The sequence below is a fragment of the Rhinoderma darwinii genome, chromosome 9 (assembly GCF_050947455.1).
Source record: "Rhinoderma darwinii isolate aRhiDar2 chromosome 9, aRhiDar2.hap1, whole genome shotgun sequence".
Taxonomy (NCBI): domain Eukaryota; kingdom Metazoa; phylum Chordata; class Amphibia; order Anura; family Rhinodermatidae; genus Rhinoderma; species Rhinoderma darwinii.
In genome coordinates this window covers 10,188,434-10,209,451 of record NC_134695.1, presented here as the reverse complement: position 1 = coordinate 10,209,451, position 21,018 = coordinate 10,188,434, and the positions used below count along the sequence as shown (strand labels likewise).

General features: G+C 43.3%; 1 protein-coding gene across 3 annotated transcripts in view; it reads left to right on the top strand.

Moving 5' to 3' along the window:
* The first annotated feature begins 2,506 nt into the window (after nt 1-2,506).
* The window catches only part of MACROD1 (mono-ADP ribosylhydrolase 1), a 1,001,762-nt gene continuing 983,250 nt past the window's right edge, over nt 2,507-21,018 (top strand). For all 3 annotated transcript variants that reach the window (XM_075837241.1, XM_075837242.1, XM_075837240.1), the window contains exons 1-3: nt 2,507-2,891; nt 7,031-7,132; nt 19,934-20,053. In XM_075837241.1, coding sequence (XP_075693356.1) covers nt 2,606-2,891; nt 7,031-7,132; nt 19,934-20,053 — 508 coding nt within the window. In that variant the 5' untranslated portion in view covers nt 2,507-2,605. The remainder of the gene's footprint in view (nt 2,892-7,030; nt 7,133-19,933; nt 20,054-21,018) is intronic.

Sequence of the window (21,018 nt, the reverse complement as noted above, 5' to 3'; positions counted from 1 at the left end):
GCTGCTGCAGAATCAGCTGTAGCCTCTGGTGCCGATGTGGCCGTCACGATGCAGGACCTGTGAGTGACGTCACAGATCTGCACTGTCACAAGCTGGGCGTTCTGAAGAGAAGAGGATGTTACTTCTCATCAGAGCGCCCAGCTAGTGAAAGTATTAAAAACGCCCCGATGTACGCACATAATACACACCCACTTGGACTTGTACTTTTAAACACACCCACTTGGACTTTTGCAAGCCTCATTTGCATAACTACAAAAATGGTCATAACTTGGCCAAAAATGCTCGTTTTTTAAAAATAAAAACTTTACTGTAATCTACATTGCAGCGCCTATCTGCTGCAATAGCAGATAGGGGTTGCAAAATCTGGTGACAGAGCCTCTTTAAGCCTACGATGTAGCAGGCTTAGAGGGCCCATGAGACAGGATCACAGATTGTATGATGCTGGCTTAGATCCAGGGCCCAATCACATGGTAGGCTTAGATACATGGCCCATGTGTGATCCTGTCTGATGGGCCCTGTATATAAGCCTACCACACTGTAGGTTTAGATACAGGGCCCCAGCACACAGTAATCTTATACTGTATAACATTACTGTCTGCTGGACCCTGTATCTAAGCCTACCTTGTGGTAGGCTTAGATACAGGGTCCCACAGACAGTATCACACATGGGCCCTGTATCTAAGCCTAACACATGTTTTACTAATCGTTTTTTTTTTTGTGTTTTCTTACAGGTTCGGTCGTTGGACTACGTCGGATTCCAGGACTACTTCGATGACTGCTTTTTTTTTATTATCAATAAAATGGTTAATGAGGGTTGTTTTTTTTTTTAATTTCAATAAAATATTTATTCTATGTCTTTGTGTTCTTTTTTTAAATTATATGACTACCGCCTTAGTAATGGCCACCGGCTGAGTGACAGCATCCATTACTAAGGCGGGGCTTAGTGTTAGCCGGTGCAGAGGCTAAGTTCACACGAGGTCATTACGTCTGTAATTGACGGATGTATTTCGGCCACAAGTACCGGACCGAACACACTGCAGGGAGCCGGGCTCCTAGCATCATAGTTATGTACGACGCTAGGGGTCCCTCACTCGCTGCTGGACAACTGTCCCGTATTGAAAACATTACAGTATGGGACAGTTGTCCTGCAGTGAGGCAGGGACTCCTAGCGTCGTACACAAGTATGATGCTAGGAGCCCGGCTCCCTGCAGTGTGTTCGGTCCGGTACTTGCGGCCGAAATACGTCCGTCAATTACGGATGTAATGACCTCGTGTGAACATACCCTAACACTGACCTCCTTTATTACCCCGGTGCTCACTGCTACAACGGGTGCTGGGAAGAGCCGGGTACGATGCAGTACTTGACCATCTCTAGTGATGGTTGGCCACTGGGGTAGCCACAGGCTGGTATTATCAGGAGGGGAAAGGCCAAAAACAGTGGCCCTTCCCACCCTGGTAATGCTAGGCTGCTGCTTTATTAGATCGGGCTGGTTATGAAAAAATAATTGGAAAGAATTATGTGGGGTCCCTCCCCAATTTTCATAACCAGCTAGATACAACGCAGCAGGCAGCATTATGAGGGTGGTAGGTGCCACTGGTTTTGGCCTTCCCCAGCCTAATACTACCAGCCTGCGGCCACCCCGGTGCCTGCCCGTCGCTACAGAGGGATGGGTACTGGTTTGTACCTGGCTCTTCCCAGTACCCCTGGTGGCAGTGGGTACCAGGGTAATAATGGGGGGTTAGTGTTGGCCTTTGCACCGGCTAACATTAAGCCCTGCCTTAGTAATGGAGGTTGTCAATCATCCAGCGGCCATTACTAAGGCGGTGATAATAAAGTTTAAAAAGATACAAGCACATAGAAAAAATATTTTATTGAAATAAAAAAACAACCCTCATTAACCATTTTATTGAGAATAAAAAAACCGCTGACATTGAAGTCCTCGTATCCGAAGTCCAACAACCGAACCTGTAAAAAAACACAAAAATAATCAGTAACAAAATTATTATTCTTACCTTTCCTGGGTCCAGCGCTGGAGCCGCAATGTCAGCGAGCTGAGTCTTGTAGCTAATCCTATCATGTGTGATACTGTCTGCTGGGCCACTGTATATAATCCTATCATGTGTGATACTGTCTGCTGAGCTGTGTATCTAATCCTATCATGTGTGATACTGTCTGCTTGCAATAAGAACTTTTGCATCGGGGCCCATGAGCCTTTAGCTACGCCCCTAGATGTTGCTTATGGTAGCAGAGTTCTCCCCTAGAAGAAAACTTGATCCATGAAACAGAACCTCATTAGGAGCTAAGCAGCCACAATATTATGGTTCTGTTCTGTGTACTGTATTATAGTACAAAAGGAACAAACTTCTGTACGTAAGTCCGATGTATACAAGGTAAGACTAATCAACCAGAACTCACGCAGACCAATGACAGTCGTGTATATAATGGGGTGTGTAGACAGGTGACACGCACCTGCGTTCCATACTAACTTCCCGATGGCGCCCCCTGTACGCCGGCAGTCGTCACACTCACTTATAAGGAAGAACAATTTTCCCTGTGCTAATAATAATCTTGTCGTCCTGTCCCCAGCAAGCTAAATATATCCTCATGACTATCACCGTGCTCGTACACCGCGGGCTCCTCTATCTGAAGCGTTATTATTCCGCCTCCTTCCTCTCCATAGCCCGCTGCCTCACAAGAGTCTCCGTAACTCAGGGTTCCTGTTCCCGTCCCGTCGTTACCCTAAAAGAAGTCCCGCTCTCCCGTTATAGGGCGCTGCGCACTGACGCTCTGTCCAGCTGCTTCACGACGAGGCCACTGACTTGTTCCGCTTGCACCATGGCCGGGAAGATTGACCTGAACTCTCCCTCCACCAGCTGGAAAGAGGCCAAAAGTGAGACGCTAGCCTTGCTCTAACACTGTCTACTGTCAGTCCTCCTAACCGTAACTTAGTGTCCCTCCGCCGTGTGAGGCAACATCTGAGGGTTGCTTTACCAGCAATTGCCTAGTCTAAGGGTATGTTCACACGGCCTATTTACGGACGTAAATCGGGCGTTTTTGCCCCGAATTACGCCCGAAAATAGCGCCTCAATAGCGCTGACAAACATCTGCCCATTGAAAGCAATGGGCAGACGTTTGTCTGTTCACACGAGGCGTATATTTACGCGCCGCTGTCAAATGACGGCGCGCAAATAGACGCCCGCGTCAAAGAAGTGACCTGTCACTTCTTTGGCCGTAATTGGAGCCGCTATTCATTGACTCCAATGAATAGCAGCGCTAATTACGGCCGTAATTGACGCGGCGTTCAAGCGCCCGCACATGCCGGTACGGCTGAAATTACGGGGATGTTTTCAGGCTGAAACATCCCCGTAATTTCAGCCGTTACGGACCCCCGCCGTGTGAACATACCCTAAGAGCAGGCGATGTGCAGGGAAATCCCCCCCACAGAAGACCATAGACTGTTTTATGACAGTCTGGGTCCCATTAGAACACTGTAGACTGCGCTATAGGATCCTGCCGCAAGGGGGAGCAGTCTGGTTTAATGTGAATAAAATGTGTGATGAAAAGTAATGTAACTTTTTTTTTTTCTATATGTTTTACTTCCTCACTATTTTCAAAACCTCTTAATGCTGGCAGTGAACGGAAACATTCTTATTTACATCCTAATCTAATATTTCTGACATTTGAGTGTTTGTTACAATGTATCCAGTCTAGGCAATCCTCATTTCCCTCGTGTATATTTGTAGGTAAAATATATCTGAAGTGCAAGTTTAGCTCATAGATTGTTGCAAAAATACTGTGTACAGTCTCAAAATATGAATAAGGGCTTTCCAATATAATGTTTCTTAAAGAATAACTGAACTCTCCCAAAACATTTGATATGGCATAAAGATATATCAGAAGTTTGGATCAGTGGGGGTGCGGGCGCTGAGACTCCCACCATCGCTGAGACGAAGGTGCAGAAGAGCTCAGATGAGCGCTGTGAATGTCTAGAAACCGTCTTCAGCCTAACGAAAAGAGCAGATCACAGCCGCAGGTGTTGATCGCTTCTGCACTTCCGTTTCAGCGATGGTAGGGGTCTCAGCACGCGGACCCCCACCGATAAAAACTTCTGATATGTCTCTGAAAAAATTCAGCAAAATGTTCCCTATTTTTTTATTTATTTATTTATTTAAATCTTTTTTTTCTCCAGACAGTGCGCACAGATCGGAGTTCTGCTGCTTGTACACATTGCAGCGGTGATCCAGTCTATACATGCCCCCCCCGCCCCATCCCTTACAGTCTGTGCAATGTACTGGACACCCGTACACTACACAGAGACTTTTCCTGCTGCAGCCGTATCACATATGTAACAGGGAAAGACTTGGCCAAAGCTAAAAAAACCTCTGCAACGTTCAGGTGTCTTGTACATTGCAGAGCCAGTAAGGGGCTGGGGGTCATGTACGGGCTTGGGTGCTTTTGCAATGTTTAAGAAACGTTCTAATGAAAAGCCAAGAATAAGAGGGCTAAATTAAAATAAGGGTATTTCCCTGACAACCCCTTTTACAAGCATTTGAAAACCGCGCTGTTTTGTGGTAATATTGCATGTTGGCGTGGCTTCCACCCACACCTTGGCTGAACGGTGACTGCTGAAGAGTTCTTGAAAGCGGTGAGCAATTAAAACATGACATTTTATTTACATCAAGCTGTAAAATCCCTATAAGGGATACTTGAATTGTATTTACGCAGCGTTAAAATGTGCTTCGGATACCACAATGTATTCCTATGTGAAAAATGCTCTGCAATGCAAATTTCTCTAGATCTTGTGTTTGCGGAATATTTTTACCCTAGGCATATATTGTAACGTTTTTCGTAGTGAAGGTTTACGCTGCAGAAATACAACGCAAGTATGCCACATGTGACTGCACCCTTATTAGGGTATGCTCACAAAGAGTGTTTTCGGCCGTTTTTCAGGCCGTTAATGGCCCGAAAAACGGCTGAAAAATCGGAACAGAACGCCTGCCCATTGATTTCAATGGGAAAAACGGCAGGAAATGGTGCGGTTTTTCCGTTGTGTGGGCAAGCCCTTAGAGTGTATTAGGGGATTATTGATAATGTTGTTCTTGAAATGGGTTATCCAGGTTGGGGGCTGTTTTTTAGGCCTTATTCGCACGAGAGTTGAATACGTCTGTGTGATGGCCGTTAAAACAACGTCCGTCACACAGACGATTGTATTTCAATGGCGCCGTCCACACGGCTGTTTCACCGGACCGTGTGAAGGGTCCATTGAAAAATAGAACCTGTCCTATTGACGTCCATTTTCATGGATCCCTCCATAGGCTCAAGTCTATGGGGATCCTTGAAAACGGGACTCGCACAGGGGCACCTCGGATGTCCGAGTTTCCCCACGCTTGTCTGAATCTAGCCTAATACTGGTGACCTATCCACAGGACAGGTCATCTTTATATGGTCGGTGGGGGTCTGACACTTGGACTCCGCACTGATCAGCTGTTTTGGCTGCCTCCGGGCGCCAGAATCTATTCAGGGGTTTGGTGCTGGAAGCAGAAGACTCTGATCTCTGTATTGCGGCCGTGCTGCAGTACTGCAGCTCTTCTCCTATTCAAGTGAATTGTCAACTTCTCCTGAGATGAGCAGCACTTCTCTTTCCACTTAGGGTATGTTCACACGCACTATTTACGGACGTAATTTAGGCGTTTTACGCCTGGAATTACGGCCGAAAATACTGCTTGAAAGCAGCGGCGAACATCAGGCCCATTCATTTGAATGGGTTTTACGATGTACTATGCAGAACGGTAATTTTTTTTTTACACGCCGCTGTCAAAAGACGGCGCGTAAAAAAGATGCCCGCGTCAAAGAAGTGGATGTTATTGGAGCCGTTTTCCATTGACTCCATAGAAAAGCAGCTCCAATTACGTCCCTAATGGACGCTGCGAAAAACGCCTGCACATGCCATTACGTCTGAAATTCAGGAGCTGTTTTCGCCTGAAAACAGCTCTGTAATTTCAGCCGTAACGGACGTGCACGTGTGAACATACCCTTAGGCCTCATGCACACGACCATAGCCATGTGCACGGCCATGATTTTTGGGTCGGCGGGCTGTCAGCCGCAAGCCGCCCGCAAATTGCGGGCCATGCACATGGCCGCGGCCATTAGTTTCAATGAACCCGGACCGCAGAACACGGCTGTAATAAGACAGTTCTTTCTGCGGTGCGGGCTCCCGGGCCATGCACAGACCGTAAAAACTACGGTCGTGTGCATGGTCCCATAGAAATGAATGGGGCCGCAATTCTCCCGTGGATTTTCGTGGGAATTGCGGCCGCAAAAACACGTTCGTGTGAATGGATCCTTAGAGTTAGAGGATCAAGCTGGACAAAACAAATTCACTATGTTATGCCCAATGGATGAAGCGGTGGAGCATGATACAATGATCCTCTCTTTAGTGTTTTTGAATCCATGTTTTGTGTAACTCCCCCTCAGGGCAGGCGGCAGAACGCACTGTATCAGTTTCACCCTGAAATGTTGTTTTAACATGCACATTTGTGTCAGCCTTATTTAGGGTGTTAAGGCTCCATTAAACTGGGCCACTAATCGGCCAAACTAGTGTTCTTATTAATGCTTGTACCTGATCATTGGCCCATGTAAACAGGGCAGCGATCATTTGACAAACAAGCAAACACTAGTTCGGCGGCTGATGACATCTTTTATGCAGACTGTAAAATCATTGTTGTCGTCAGTTCATGTACTCGTGAAAACGGGATGTGCCGCCGACATTGATGCAAACTGATGGGGACGAATCGATCACAATGATCGTTCGTCCCCATGCAGAATAGAATCGGCCTGTGTTAAAGGACCTGTTAGTGAGCGCCCATTTACTTGTTATATGGTCAATGGGCGCTCGTGGTGGGCTAATTTGGGGTAGTAACTGCTGGCTGTCAGTGATCTCATGTCAATGCTAATAGTATTAATCAGCAAGTTATCATATTATTTCTAATGTTACATTTATCTTACTTTTTTTAATTTTTTTATATGTAGCGTTCCTGAAGAATCTTAACAGTAAGCAGAGACGTGAACAATACTCTGTGAAAGATTTTATCAAGCTGAAGGAGATACCAACATGGAAAGACACTGCAAAAAGTGAGAGACACAGTCATTCTATTCTACGTCTGCATATGGTGATCTAATAGAAATTCAATCTTGCAATGGCTGGTGTCATGCCGTCTATATACAGATCTTCGTATGCATGCAGTAGTCTGCTTTTATATTCTACTTTTCATAGGTACTAACATATACAAGTTTGGGGCAGCACGCACACAATTCTGGTTATGCCTTGTTGATGAATATGGTGCAGTGGTATTAATGATGCCAAGTTAGACCTAGCGTTGTTTTCTGCCTCTTTTCTAAACAATTCTGAAGCCACACACACTCTTTTTTTCAATGCAAATGCATATGTTAAAAAATGTGGCGCAGGGGATTCACAAAAATGGTGGTCAGTACAAATGCCATGTTTTTCAATGTTCTTATGTTAGAAAACTTGAGTGAATACATTGATAAATCTTCAGCTCATTCTGATAATACATTTTTGGTAGGAAACATCACCCTGGCTAAGATACACTGTATACCTGTGTGTGTATTATTTATATATATATATATATATATATATATACACACACACACACATTTTTATTTTGAAAAACGATACATTTTTGAGCAAGTTATGCACAATTTTAGATTTATGCTAATGACTTTCTTAATAGACAACTGGGCATGTTTTTACTTTTTTTTACCAACTGGGTGTTGTAAAGAGAAGTGTGTGACGCTGACCAATCAGCGTCATACACTGCTCTCCATTCATTTTTAGCAGTACTGATCTCGCGTACTGTCACATACTCCCACATTAACTTTACCGAAGTGTCTTGAGAGTGAATAGACATTGCTTCCAGCCAGGACGCGATGTCTATTCACAGTCCCGACACTTCGGTAACGTTTCTGTGAATGACAGCACTGTGTGAGTAAGTCCCCAAGAAACTTTACCGAAGTGTCGGGAGTGTGAATAGACATCGTGTCCTGGCTGGGGTCAAAATAAACACTGTTGTTATCTACATTACAGCGCCGATCACTTATAGTAGGAGATAGGGTACTTATAATCTGGTGACAGAGCCTCTTTAAGTGTTATGCAAATTTGTTGTTAATGCCCAAGTGGGTGTTTTTTTACTCTTGACCAAGTGGGCGTAGTAAAGAGAAGTGTATTACGCTGACCAATCACCGTCATACACTTCTCTTCATTCATGACCAGCTTAATCCACAGCACAGCGTGATCTCGCGAGATAACGCTGTGCTGTCACTCCCGTAGTTCATTCACACAAGCAATGGGAGTATTACCAGACATCGCCCACTTGGTCAAGAGTAAAAAAAACGCCCACTTGGGCATTAACAACTAATTTACATAACACTTAAAATGCTCATAACTTTCTCAAAAATAAAGTTTTTAAAAAAAAAACACATTACTTATCTACATTAAAGTGCCTATTAGATTAAAGAGAAGATGGGGCCGTTAAAACTGGTGAAAGAGCCTCTTTAATTCTGAAGCAGGGAACCATCAGCTCCCTGCTTCAGAATTAGTTCAGGCCGGAAGAGCAGAAGGAGCTCCTCCGCTCATCGTGGACTCCACGGGCACAGCGCTACTTTAAGGGGGTGTCGCACTATCTATATGGACACTGTGGCACTATATTGGGGCACTATCTACAGAGGACAGTGTGGTGCTATCAACATGGGCACTATCTACATGGGCACTGTCAGTATCTACAAGGGCATTGGCACTATGGGCAGCTAAGGGGGCATTATACTGAATGGGGGCAGCTAAGGGGGCATTATGCTATATGGGGGCAGCTATGGGGCATTATATTGTATGGGGCAGCTATGTGGGCATTATGCTGCATGGGGCAGCTATGGAGCATTATGCTGTATGAGGGAATTTGTTTGGGCATTAAACTGCATGGGGGCATCTGTATGGGCATTATGCTGCATGGGAGAATCTGTGTGGTCATTATACTGTATGAGGGCATCTGTGGGTATTATACTGTGTGGGAGCATCTGTATTGGCTTTATACTGTGTGGGTGCATCTATGGGGCAGTATACTGTATGGTGGCAGCTATGGGGGCATTATACTGTGTGGGGGCAGCTATTTGGTATTATACTGTGTGGGAGGCACTATGGGAGCATAATACTGTGTGTGCTAAACTGGGTGTGTATGGGCGGGGATTGGGTGGGATTAGAGGCATGCCTTAAAGAGGCTCTGTCACCAGATTTTGCAACCCCTATCTGCTATTGCAGCAGATCGGCGCTGCAATGTAGATTACAGTAACGTTTTTATTTGTTAAAAAACGAGCATTTTTGGCCAAGTTATGACCATTTTCGTATTTATGCAAATGAGGCTTGCAAAAGTACAACTGGGCGTGTTGAAAAGTAAAAGTACAACTGGGCGTGTATTATGTGCGTACATCGGGGCGTGTTTACTACTTTTACTAGCTGGGCGTTCTGATGAGAAGTATCATCCACTTCTCTTCAGAACGCCCAGCTTCTGACAGTGCAGACACAGCCGTGTTCTCGAGAGATCACGCTGTGTCGTCACTCACAGGTCCTGCATCGTGTCAGACGAGCGAGGACACATCGGCACCAGAGGCTACAGATGATTCTGCAGCAGCATCGGCGTTTGCAGGTAAGTCGATGTAGCTACTTACCTGCAAATGCTGATGCTGCTGCAGAATCAACTGTAGCCTCTGGTGCCGACACGATGCAGGACCTGTGAGTGACGTCACAGATCTGCACTGCCAGAAGCTGGGCGTTGTGAAGAGAAGTGGATGATACTTCTATACACAACGCCCAGCTAGTAAAAGTAGTAAACACGCCCCGATGTACGCACATAATACACGCCCAGTTGTACTTTTACTTTTCAACACGCCCAGTTGTACTTTTGCAAGCCTCATTTGCATAAATACGAAAATGGTCATAACTTGGCCAAAAATGCTCGTTTTTTAAAAATATAAACTTTACTGTAATCTACATTGCAGCGCCGATCTGCTGCAATAGCAGATAGGGGTTGCAAAATCTGGTGACAGAGCCTCTTTAAAAAGAAAAAAAGTTTGTCCCTCCTTGTGATACTTGAAAGTTGGGAGGTATGTAATTGGTTAACACTTCCTGTTTTGTAGAGATCAATGTTTAAGTATGTCGGAATTGTTAGCCGTATCTAGGAGAAGATCTACCACAGGGCTCAGCAACCTTTGACACTCCAGCTGTTGTAAAACTACATTTCCCAGCATGCTCTAGCAGCCTTTGGCTAGAAGAATACAAGCTTTGGCTGTCATGGCATGTTTGGAGTTGTGGTTTTACAACAGCTGGAGTGCCAAATGTTGCTGACCCGTGATCTACCCCATAATGTTGCCACAATTTTGAAGCACGCAATTATCTAGAATGCAATCTACTGACAAACCAAGGTTCATTTCTCTGGCTGCCTGATAGTGAAGTATTATTCATAAGTACAAGCCTTCAGGGGACATTTGGCGCTTGTTAGTAAGTGTTCACATACCTAGGAGTGAATCATGAGTTAAAGATGCTCTGTTACCACATTATAAGTGCCCTATCTCCTACATAATGTGATTGGTGCTGTTATGTAGAGAACGGTGTTTTTTATTTTGAAAAACTATAATTTTTGAGGAAGTTATGAGCAATTTTAGATTTATGCTAATTAGTTTCTTAATGCCCAACTGGGCGTTTTTTTAACTTTTGACCAAGTAGGCGTTCTAAAGAGGAGTGTATGACGCTGACCAATCAGCATCATACACTTCTCTCCATTCATACTCAACACAGCGTGATCTAGCGAGATCATGATGTGCTGTCACATACACCCACATTAACTTTACTGAAGTGTCTTGACAGTGAATAGACATTGCCTCCAACCAGGACGCGATGTCTATCGAAGTATCAGGATTGTGAATAAAGTTTGTGTGCGACTTAATCACTGCACATCGGGCGCTACTGCTGTCATTCATAGCGTGATCTCGCGACATCAAGCTGTGCAGCGATTAAGTCCCACATAAACTTTACCGAAGTGTCGGGATTGTGAATAGACATCGCGTCCTGGCTGGAGGTGATGTCTATTCACTCTCAAGACACTTTAATGTGGGTGTATGTGACAGCACAGAATGATCTCGCTAGATCATGCAGTGCTGAGTACAAATGAATAGAGAGAAGTGTATGAAGCTGATTGGTCAGCGTCGTACACTCCTCTTTACAACGCCCACTTGGTCAAAAGTTAAAAAACGCCCAGTTGAGCATTAAGAAACTAATTAACATTAATCTAAAATTGCTCAAATTCCTCAAAAATGATTGTTTTTCAAAATAAAAAAACGTTGTGGTTATCTACATTACAGCGCCCATCGCATTATGTAGGAGATAGGGCACTTATAATGTGGTGACAGAGCCTCTTTAAATTAAAGTGGTCTTCAATAACTGATTGCCCATTTCTTCCATATTCAGTGCATACTAGGACCTGTAGTTCCACACTAGCAGCATTGACTTTTACTGTGAATGTTTTTTTGTGCAGGTAGGCCCAGGACTGTTGCACTGGAGCTCTCTAATAGAGTACCATATAGCGGTTTCCCGTTGCTGATTACAATATATTGTACATAGCTTGGCGGTAGGGGTAGCTTACAATCTTGTGGTGCTCTACTTTAACCCCTTCCCGACAATTGTCGTAAGTATACAACATGGAAAGTCGGTGCCATCATCCCCGGATGTCAGCTGTATCTGACAGCTGACATCCTGCTGTGATGACTGGGACCGAAGTTAGCTTAGATCCCCGCCATTAACCCCTTAAATGCAGCCGTCAAAACCGATCGCTACATTTAAGGTGTTTGCAGCTCATCGACACCCCAGCAATGAAATCCCCGGGGTGTCGGTGGCTGCAATGGCAACCGGAGGCCTAATACTGGCCTCCCGGTGTGCCTAGCACGGAAAACTTCCAGTCCCCGCCTGAAGGCGGGGCCTGATCGGATTCCGTAGCCGCCGGCAAAATGGCGCCGGCTCAGGAGACCAAAAGGGGGATAAGTAAAGGCACCGTTTATCAGTGCGACACCGGCCTGTGCAGAAATGATTGCTTCACAGCGTAACACACATCTATGGAATGTTTTATTGTTTACCCCATTATTATACCCCCTGACTATGCCCCTGATGTACTCTGCCCAGCTTACATATGCCCCACATTATAAACTGAAATACCAGTAAAACGCCATGCTCCAAAAGCCAAATGGCGCTCCTTCCGCTCTGAACCCTACAGTGTCCCCAAACAGCAGTTTACTTCCACATATATGGCACCACCATAGCCTGGAGAACCCTTTTAATAATTTTTGGGATGTGTGTCTCCAGTGGCATAAGGTGGGCACGACATACTTGCCACTGAATTGGCAATTCTGGGGAAAAATGATCATTTTTACTTTGCACCTTACGCAGCCCATTTATTTATGGAAAAGACATGTCGGGTGAAAATGCTCACTACACCCCTTAATAAATGCCTTGAGGGGTGTAGATTCTAAAATGGGGTCACTTCTGGGGGTTTCTTTTATTATTTCCCAACTGAGCCTCTGCAATTGTGAACCAATTCTGTGTAAATCGCCAAATTAGGCCTAAATTTCGCATGATACTCTTCCACTCCTGAGCCCTGTCAAATGTCCAGGCAAAAGATTAGGGCCCCATGTATGGTGATTCTAAAACCGGGAAACACAGCATAATAATGAGAGCGCTGTCTTGTTATGGTGGCACAAGCTGGGCACCACATATTGGCATATCTATTGAAAAATCCAATTTTTACTCTGCAATATCGAGTGCACACTAATTTATGCAAAACACCTGTGGGGTTAACATGCTCACTACACCCCTAGGTGAATACCTTGAGGGGTCTAGTTTCTAAAATGGGGGTCACTTTTGGGGGGTTTCCACTGTTTTGGTCCCACAGGGGTTTTGCAAATGCTACATAGCGACCTGAAACCAATCCAGCAAAATCTGTAGTCTGAAAGCCAAATGGCACTCCTTCCCTTCTGAGCCCTGCCGTGTGCCTAAAAATTAGTTTAGAACCACATATGGGGTATTGCCATACTCGGAAAAAATTGCTTAACAAATGTTGGGGTTCTTTTTCTGCTTTATTTTTTGAGAAAATAAAAAATTTTGTACTAAAGCTGTGTGGTCAAAATGCTCACTACACCCCTAGATTAATTCCTCAAGGGGTGTAGTATCACAAATGGAGTCCCTTTTGGGTAGTTTCCACTGTACTGGTACCTTAGGGGCTTGGCAAAAGCGACATGGTGTCAAGAAAACAATCCAGCAAAATCTGTGCTCCAAATGCCGCTCCTTCTCTTCTGAGCCCTGCCGTGTGTCCAAAGAGCAGTTTATGACCACATATGGGGTATTGCCATACTTGGGAGAAGTTGCTTTACAAATGTTGGGGTTCTTTTTTTCCTTTATTTATTGAGAAAATGAAAAATTTTGAGCTAAAGCTACATCTTATTGAAGAAAAAGGATTGTTTTTATTTTCACTGCCCAATTCTAATAAATTCTATGAAACACCTGTGGGCTCAAAATGATCACTACACCTGTACATGAATTCGTCAAGGGGTGTAGTTTCCAAAATGGGGTCACTTTGGGCGTTTTCATTGTTTTATCTCCTCAGGGGCTCCGCAAACCATTCCTGCTAAATTTGAGCTACAAAAGCCAAATGGCGCTCTTTCTCTTCTAAGCCCTGTTGTGTGTCCAAAAAGCAGTTTATGACCACATGTGGGATATTTTTTTACTCTGGAGAAATTGCTCTACAAATGTTGTGGTGCTCTTTCAACTTTAGTCCTTTTGGAATGTAAAAAAAATTAGCTAAACCTACAAACCTTTATTTGAAAGAATGTAGATTTTCATTTTCATGGCCTACTTCCAAAAATTTCTGCAAAAAAACTGTCTGGTCAAAATGCTTACTATATGCCTAAATAAATTCCTCGAGGGGTGTAGTTTCCCAAATGGGGTCACTTTTGGGGGGTTTCCACTGTTTTGGTACCACAAGAGCTGACATGGTGCCTAAAATATATTCTAATAGAAAGGAGTGTCCAAAATCCACTAGGTGCTCCTTTTGCTTCTGAGGCCTGTGTTTCAGTCCATAAGCACACTAGGGCCACATGTGGGATATTTCCTAAAACTGCAGAACCTGGGAAATAAATATTGAGGTACGTTTCTCTGGTAAAACTTTGTGTTACAAAAAAAATTGGATTAAAAATGAATTTCTGCAACAACAAAAAATTTAATTTGTTTGGTTTAATTCCTGTGAAACGTCTAAAGGGTTAAGAAACTTTCTAAATGCTGTTTTGAATACTTTAAGGGGTGGAGTTTTTAAAATGGGGTAACTTTTTGGAGGTTTCTATTATATAAGGCCCTGAAAGCCACTTCGCAACTGAACTGGTCCCTGTAAAAATAGCCTTTTGAAATTTTCTTGAAAATGTGAGAAATTGCTGCTAAAGTTCTAAGCCTCGTAACGTCCTAGAAAAATAAAAGGATGTTCAAAAAACTATGCCAATCTAAAGTAGACATGTGGGCGATGTTAATTAGCGACTATTATCTGTGGTATAACTGCCTGTCTTACAAGCAGATACATTTAAATTTAGAAAAATGCTAATTCTTTCAATTTTTCGCTAACTTTTGGTGTTTTTCACATTTAAATACTGAATGTATCGAGCAAATTTTGCCAGTAACATAAAGTCCAATGTGTCACGAGAAAACAATCTCAGAATCGCTTGGATAGGTTAACCCCTTCCCGACATTTGCCGTATGGGTACGTCATGGAAAGCATTAACTTGCCGCATTTTGACGTACCCATATGCCAAATGCAGAAGGGGTTACCGTGTCAAAAATAAAAGTTTTAAAGTAAAGACGGCCAATTGCGGCTGTTTGGGGCTTTTGCCAATCACTGTGCCACAGGGCACAGTGATATGGTGGTGACTGGTGCTGTCTAGGACAGGACCAAAGACTACCATGTTCCATGTAAAAAATGGCGGTGATGCCAGCCCCCCGATCGCTACGGTTGGTCGGTCAGCACCGACCGACCAATCGCAGCCATGGCGGGTGTTTGAAACACCCTCCACCAGCTCTGCCCACCTCATTCCGGTTAGGAACGGTGAGCAGAGCTGGTGTGACCGTCTGTGAGCCATACTTATCGAATCTGAGGCCTTCTGTGCTGCGATCCTGCTGTGATGTCTTCATCCGACTGCTTCCTGCAGAAGAGTGAACCGTCATCATCATCATCTGTGCTGCTGCTGATTTTTTTTTTTTTTTAGCAGCAGCACTTGTTTTTTCCTAAACTTCTTATCCCTGTACCCTCCCCCCCATCCCCCCCTCCCCCTCTTTCCCTTTTTACGTCCTGCGTCCGCTGAGTGTGGATCAGTGACCTCCATCACTGACCGCCAATTATTGGCACAGGACTTTCTTTTTTTTTTTATTTTTGCATCTCCCTGTGTGCGCCCTGCGGCCACTGAGTGCTGATCAGTGACCACCATCACTGATCGGCATCCGTGGTAATTTTTTTTGCCGCACGGTTTTTTATTTTTTGGCCTTTTTTATTACTGCACCTTTTTTTTGCGTGCGCCCTGCGGCTACTGAGTGCTGAGTCTAATAATCAGCCTCAGTGGTAATTTGTTTACGCAGGTTTTTTTTTGGCCTTTTTTTTCTTGATTTTATAAAACTGTAAAAAACAAAGAGTAGCATTAGAGTAGCGGACGTTTACTGACGTCCGTTTTGTAAAAAAGATATATAGCAGAAGTTCTAGCTATATATTTTTTTTATACAGTTTGAATAAATTTACTTCTTATAGTTCGCGTCCATTTAGTGACGGACATTCAGTTTTTTTTAAACTGAAGTTTATTCACTAAGTTTTTGATAGCGTAGAGACAGTTTGTATAAATTTATAGCGTTCTAGTCAGCGTCCGTTTAGTGACATACATTCAGTTTTTTTTAACTGAAATTTGTTCACTACATTTTTGATAGCGTAGCGACAGTTAGTATAAATTTATAGCGTTATAGTCAGCGTCCGTTTAGTGACCTACATTCAGTTTTTTTTAACTGAAATTTGTTCACTAAATTTTTGATAGCGTAGCGACACAGTTGTATCTAAATTTTTTTTACAGTTCTATTTTGAACGTTCAATAAATTTCTTTCGCCTACATTTTTTCTTATTCTTTTCTTTTTCTTCTTTTTTTTTTTTCCTATAAATTTCATATTACACGTGTAAAAGCACAACATACACAACCACCTCTATAAAGAGTATTACACGTGTTGAAGCACTACATACCCCCCTAATAAAAATGGCCCAATCATCTCAAAGGCTCTACTCCGCTGAGGAGGCATACGCCATCCTGGCCTCTGACACTGAATCGGCCAGCGAGGGAGAAGAGGAAATTGCCCCATTCGTCTTGACCTCATCATCCTCATCTAGAGATGAGGAACCCCCGCAAAGACGCCCCAGGACATCAGCTGAGGCAACCCCCCAAATGAGTGATACCCTGTGGAACCCACCCCCTGATAATTATGAGCCTCACATTCCAGATTTCACAGGGAGCTCAGGAATTCGATTTGAGACTGTAGGCCTCGCAGAATTTCACTATTTCAAGCTCTTATTCACTGAGGATTTTGTTAATGTAATGGCGGCCCAAACAAATTTATATGCCCAACAATTTTTAGCCCAAAACCACACTTCATCATTTGCTAGGTGGACCCCCATAGAGGCAGCGGAGATGATGAAATTTTGGGGCCTTGTCCTACATATGGGCCTAGTAAAAAACCCAGAGATTAGGCAATACAGGAGTGCGGACATTTTATACAGCACCCCATTATACCGCATGGCAATGACCCGGGCACGATTAGAAATTATTCTGAAATTTTTGCATTATAATGCACAGTGCCCGCCCCGTGATGACCCCACATACGACCGCCTATTCAAAATCAGGCCAATGATTGATTATTTCTGCACCAAATTTCAGGAAGTGTACACCCCCGAAAAGAACATAGCAATAGACGAGTCCCTTGTACATTTTAAGGGGAGACTAAAATTCCGCCAATACCTGCCAAGCAAGAGGGCGAGGTATGGAATTAAAATGTACAAGCTGTGCGAGAGCAGCACAGGGTACACCTACAGGTTTCGGGTTTATGAAGGGAAGGACACCAGGCTAGAACCTCCAGAATGCCCCCCTGTCCTGGGAGTTAGTGGAAAAATAGTGTGGGACTTGATGCACCCACTGCTGGACCAGGGTTATCACCTTTACGTGGATAACTTCTATACCAGCATCCCACTATTTAAATGCCTCTCCACCAGAAGTACTGTAGCATGCGGCATCGTGCGCAAAAATCAGAGAGGCCTCTCTAAAAATCTGATTGGGCAACCCCTAAGAAAAGGAGAAAGCAGGGACTACACAGCGATAGCTTGTTGCTGGTCAAGTATAAGGACAAGAGGGACGTCCTTATGTTGACCACAATACACGGTAGTGGCAGCACCCCTGTCCCTGTCCGAGGTAGCACCACAATGACCCCCAAGCCAGACTGCATCCTCGGCTACAATAAGTACATAGGAGGTGTTGATCTCTCTGATCAAGTACTGAAGCCGTACAGTGCCATGCGTAAAACAAAGGCGTGGTACAAAAAGCTGGCCGTGCACATGGTACAGATGGCATTGTATAACGCTTACATGCTATACCAATGTGCAGGCCGGACAGGGACATTCCTTCAGTTTCAAGAAGCGGTTATCAAAGCCCTTGTATTTGGGAACCAGGAAGGGGAGGGCCCCAGTACTTCTATGCGATGGTCCACGTATTGTACCAGGGCAACACTTTCCTGGCGAAATCCCCTCCACTTGTAAAAAGGGAAGGAGCCAAAAAAGGTGTAAAGTGTGTTACAAAAGAGGGAGAAGACGAGACACAACTTATCATTGTGAAACCTGTCCCGACAAACCTGGCCTGTGCATAAAAGAGTGCTTCAAAGATTATCACACATCCATGGATTTTAATAGAATTTTTTTTTTAAATGCTCACTATACCCCTAGATAAATTCCTTGAGGGGTGTAGTTTCCCCACATGGAGTCACTCTTGGGGGGTTTCCACTGTTTTGACCACTCAGGGGCTTTGCAAATGTGACATGGCCACCGCAAACCATTCCAGTTACATTTGAACTCCAAATGGCGTTCTTTCCCTTCTGAGACCTGCCATGTGTCCAAACAGCCGTTTCTGACCACATGTGGGGTACTGTTTTACTCGGGAGAAACTGCTCTACAAATGTTGTGGTGCTTTTTCTCCTTTAGTCCTTGTGGGAATGAGAAAAAATGAGCTAAACCTACGTTTTATTGGGAAAAATTTAGATTTTCATTTTCACATCCTACTTCCAATAATTTCTGCAAAAAACCTGTGGGGTCAAAATGCTCACTATACCCCTAGATAATTTCCTCAAGGGGTGTAGTTTCCAAAATGGGGTCACTTGTGGGGGGTTTCCACTGTTTTGACCGCTCAGGGGCTTTGCAAATGCGACATGGCCTCCGTAAACCATTCCTGCTAAATTTGAGCTCCAAAAGCCAAATGGCGTTCCTTCCCTTCTAAGCCCTGCCGTGTGTCCAAACAGCAGTCTATGACCACATGTGGGGTACTGTTTTACTCGGGACAAATTGCTCTACAAATTTTGTGGTGCTTTTTCTCTTTTAGTCTTTGTGGGAATGAAAAAAAATTATCTAAACATACGTTTTATTGGAAAAAATGTAGATTTTCATTTTCACATTCTACTTCCAATAATTTCTGAAAAAAACCTGTGGGGTCAAAATGCTCATTATACCGCTAGATAATTTCCTCAAGGGGTATAGTTTCCAAAATGGGGTCACTTGTGGGGGGTTTCTACTGTTTTGGCACCGCAAGAGACCTTCAAACCTGATATGGTGCCTAAAATATATTGTAATAAAAACAAGGCCCCAAAATCCTCTAGGTGCTCCTTTGCTTCTGAGGCCGCTGCTTCAGTCCATAAGCACGCTAGGGCCACATGTGGGATATTTCTAAAAACTGCAGAATCTGGGCAATAAATATTGAGTTGCGTTTTTCTGGTGAAACTTTCTGTGTTACACAAAAAATGGATTAAAAATGAATTTCTGCAAAAAAAAACAACGAAATTTGTAAATTTCACCTCTACATTGCTTTAATTCCTGTGAAACGTCTAAATAATGAAAACACTTTCTGAATGCTGTTTTGAATACTTTGAGGGGTGCAGTTTTTAAAATGGGGTGACTTTTTGGGGGTTTCTAATATATAAGGCCCTCAAAGCCACTTCAGAACTGAACTGCCCCCTGTAAAAATAGCCTTTTGAAATTTTCTTGAAAATGTGAGAAATTGCTGCTAAAGTTCTAAGCCTTGTGACGTCCTAGAAAAATAAAAGTGTGTTAAAAAAATGATGCCAAACTAAAGTAGACATATGGGGGATGTTAATTAGCAACAATTTTGTGTGCTATTACTGCCTGTCTTACAAGCAGATACATTTAAATTGATAAAAATGCTATTTTTTGCAAATTTTCACTATATTTTGGTGTTTTTCACAATTAAATACTGAATGTATCGACCAAATTTTACCACTATCTTAAAGTCCAATGTGTCACGAGAAAACAATCTCAGAATCGCTTGGATAGGTAAAAGCATTCCGACGTTATTACCACATAAAGTGAAACATGTCAGATCTGAAAAATGAGGCTCGGTCAGGAAGGTCAAATGTGGCTAAAGAGGGAAGGGGTTAAAGATGTTTTTATGCTTATGTTGACACACACTGTGAGAAAGGTAATCTCCGTAAAAACTGTCTTTTACTAAAAGTATATATTTTTGCTTTCCCCCATTTTATAGAGGCACGCGTTGCACAGCCTGAAGAGGTCAAGTTCCCAAAGAGCAAAGATTTGAATGAGAAGATTTCTCTCTTCAGAGGTGACATCACTAAACTAGAGGTAGATGCCATTGTTAATGCAGGTAAGATGAGCAACACATCAGTCCCATGAATATTGCAAGAGAGAAGGAGCTCAGGAACATTTGCAACCAAGTATTTTTCCCTGCACCCTTGTGTATGTAGGTATGTTGTGCCTCTACAGATACGAGAACGTGTAATGAAGTGCAACCACTTATTAGCAGTTAGGTAAAACAGACGCAATCGTGCATAAAATGTCTACTGGCTCATTTTCTTTCAGCGTTGGGAGGTCACGTTTACAATCTTGTCCTCTACATAGAGTGCAGGGATGCAGCAATGTGAGCTCCAGTAAAATCTGTAAAAGAAAGGGCTTTAATCAGCAATATACAAATGTCATATTGTCACAATAGATTGCTTTCCTGTCTGAGAATGGTGAGAATGTAGTAGATGCTGGTGTTTCAGTCATTATCTCACAGTAATAGGAATACGTTTGTCTACACACAAGCCTTTGTTGGCTCTACTGAAATCTATCAGCTTACTTGTATGTTTTATGATGAGATACACAGAGACCGAATAAATCCATAACGACAAGAGACAGTTCAATACTTTTCTGTGTAAACCCATAAGTATTGTTAGACGTATGATAACAAAAAAGAATTGCATTTGCAACATTTTAAATGCTGGAGAAGAAAAATAAATGATCATATAATTGTTTGAAAGTAAAAGCTATAGCCAGAACAAAGGACAGGTGGAGTAGGCGGCCACCAAGGCACCATTGAGGAAGGGATGTCATCTTTTTGGATTTGGATAGCTGTCAGTATAAGCTTTCCTATGTGCTTCTCTACTTTTGTAAGGATTCAATACTGGATCTAGCTAACAAATATGTGCCACGACCAGACTCTATGTCAATTCTGTGTATATTATTTAAAACATATTACACATAAATCTGAAAACACCAATAACATAATATGTGGTAGACGTTACATTGAACAAGTGCAATTGGAATGCAGTAAAAGGTAAAGTTGTATCT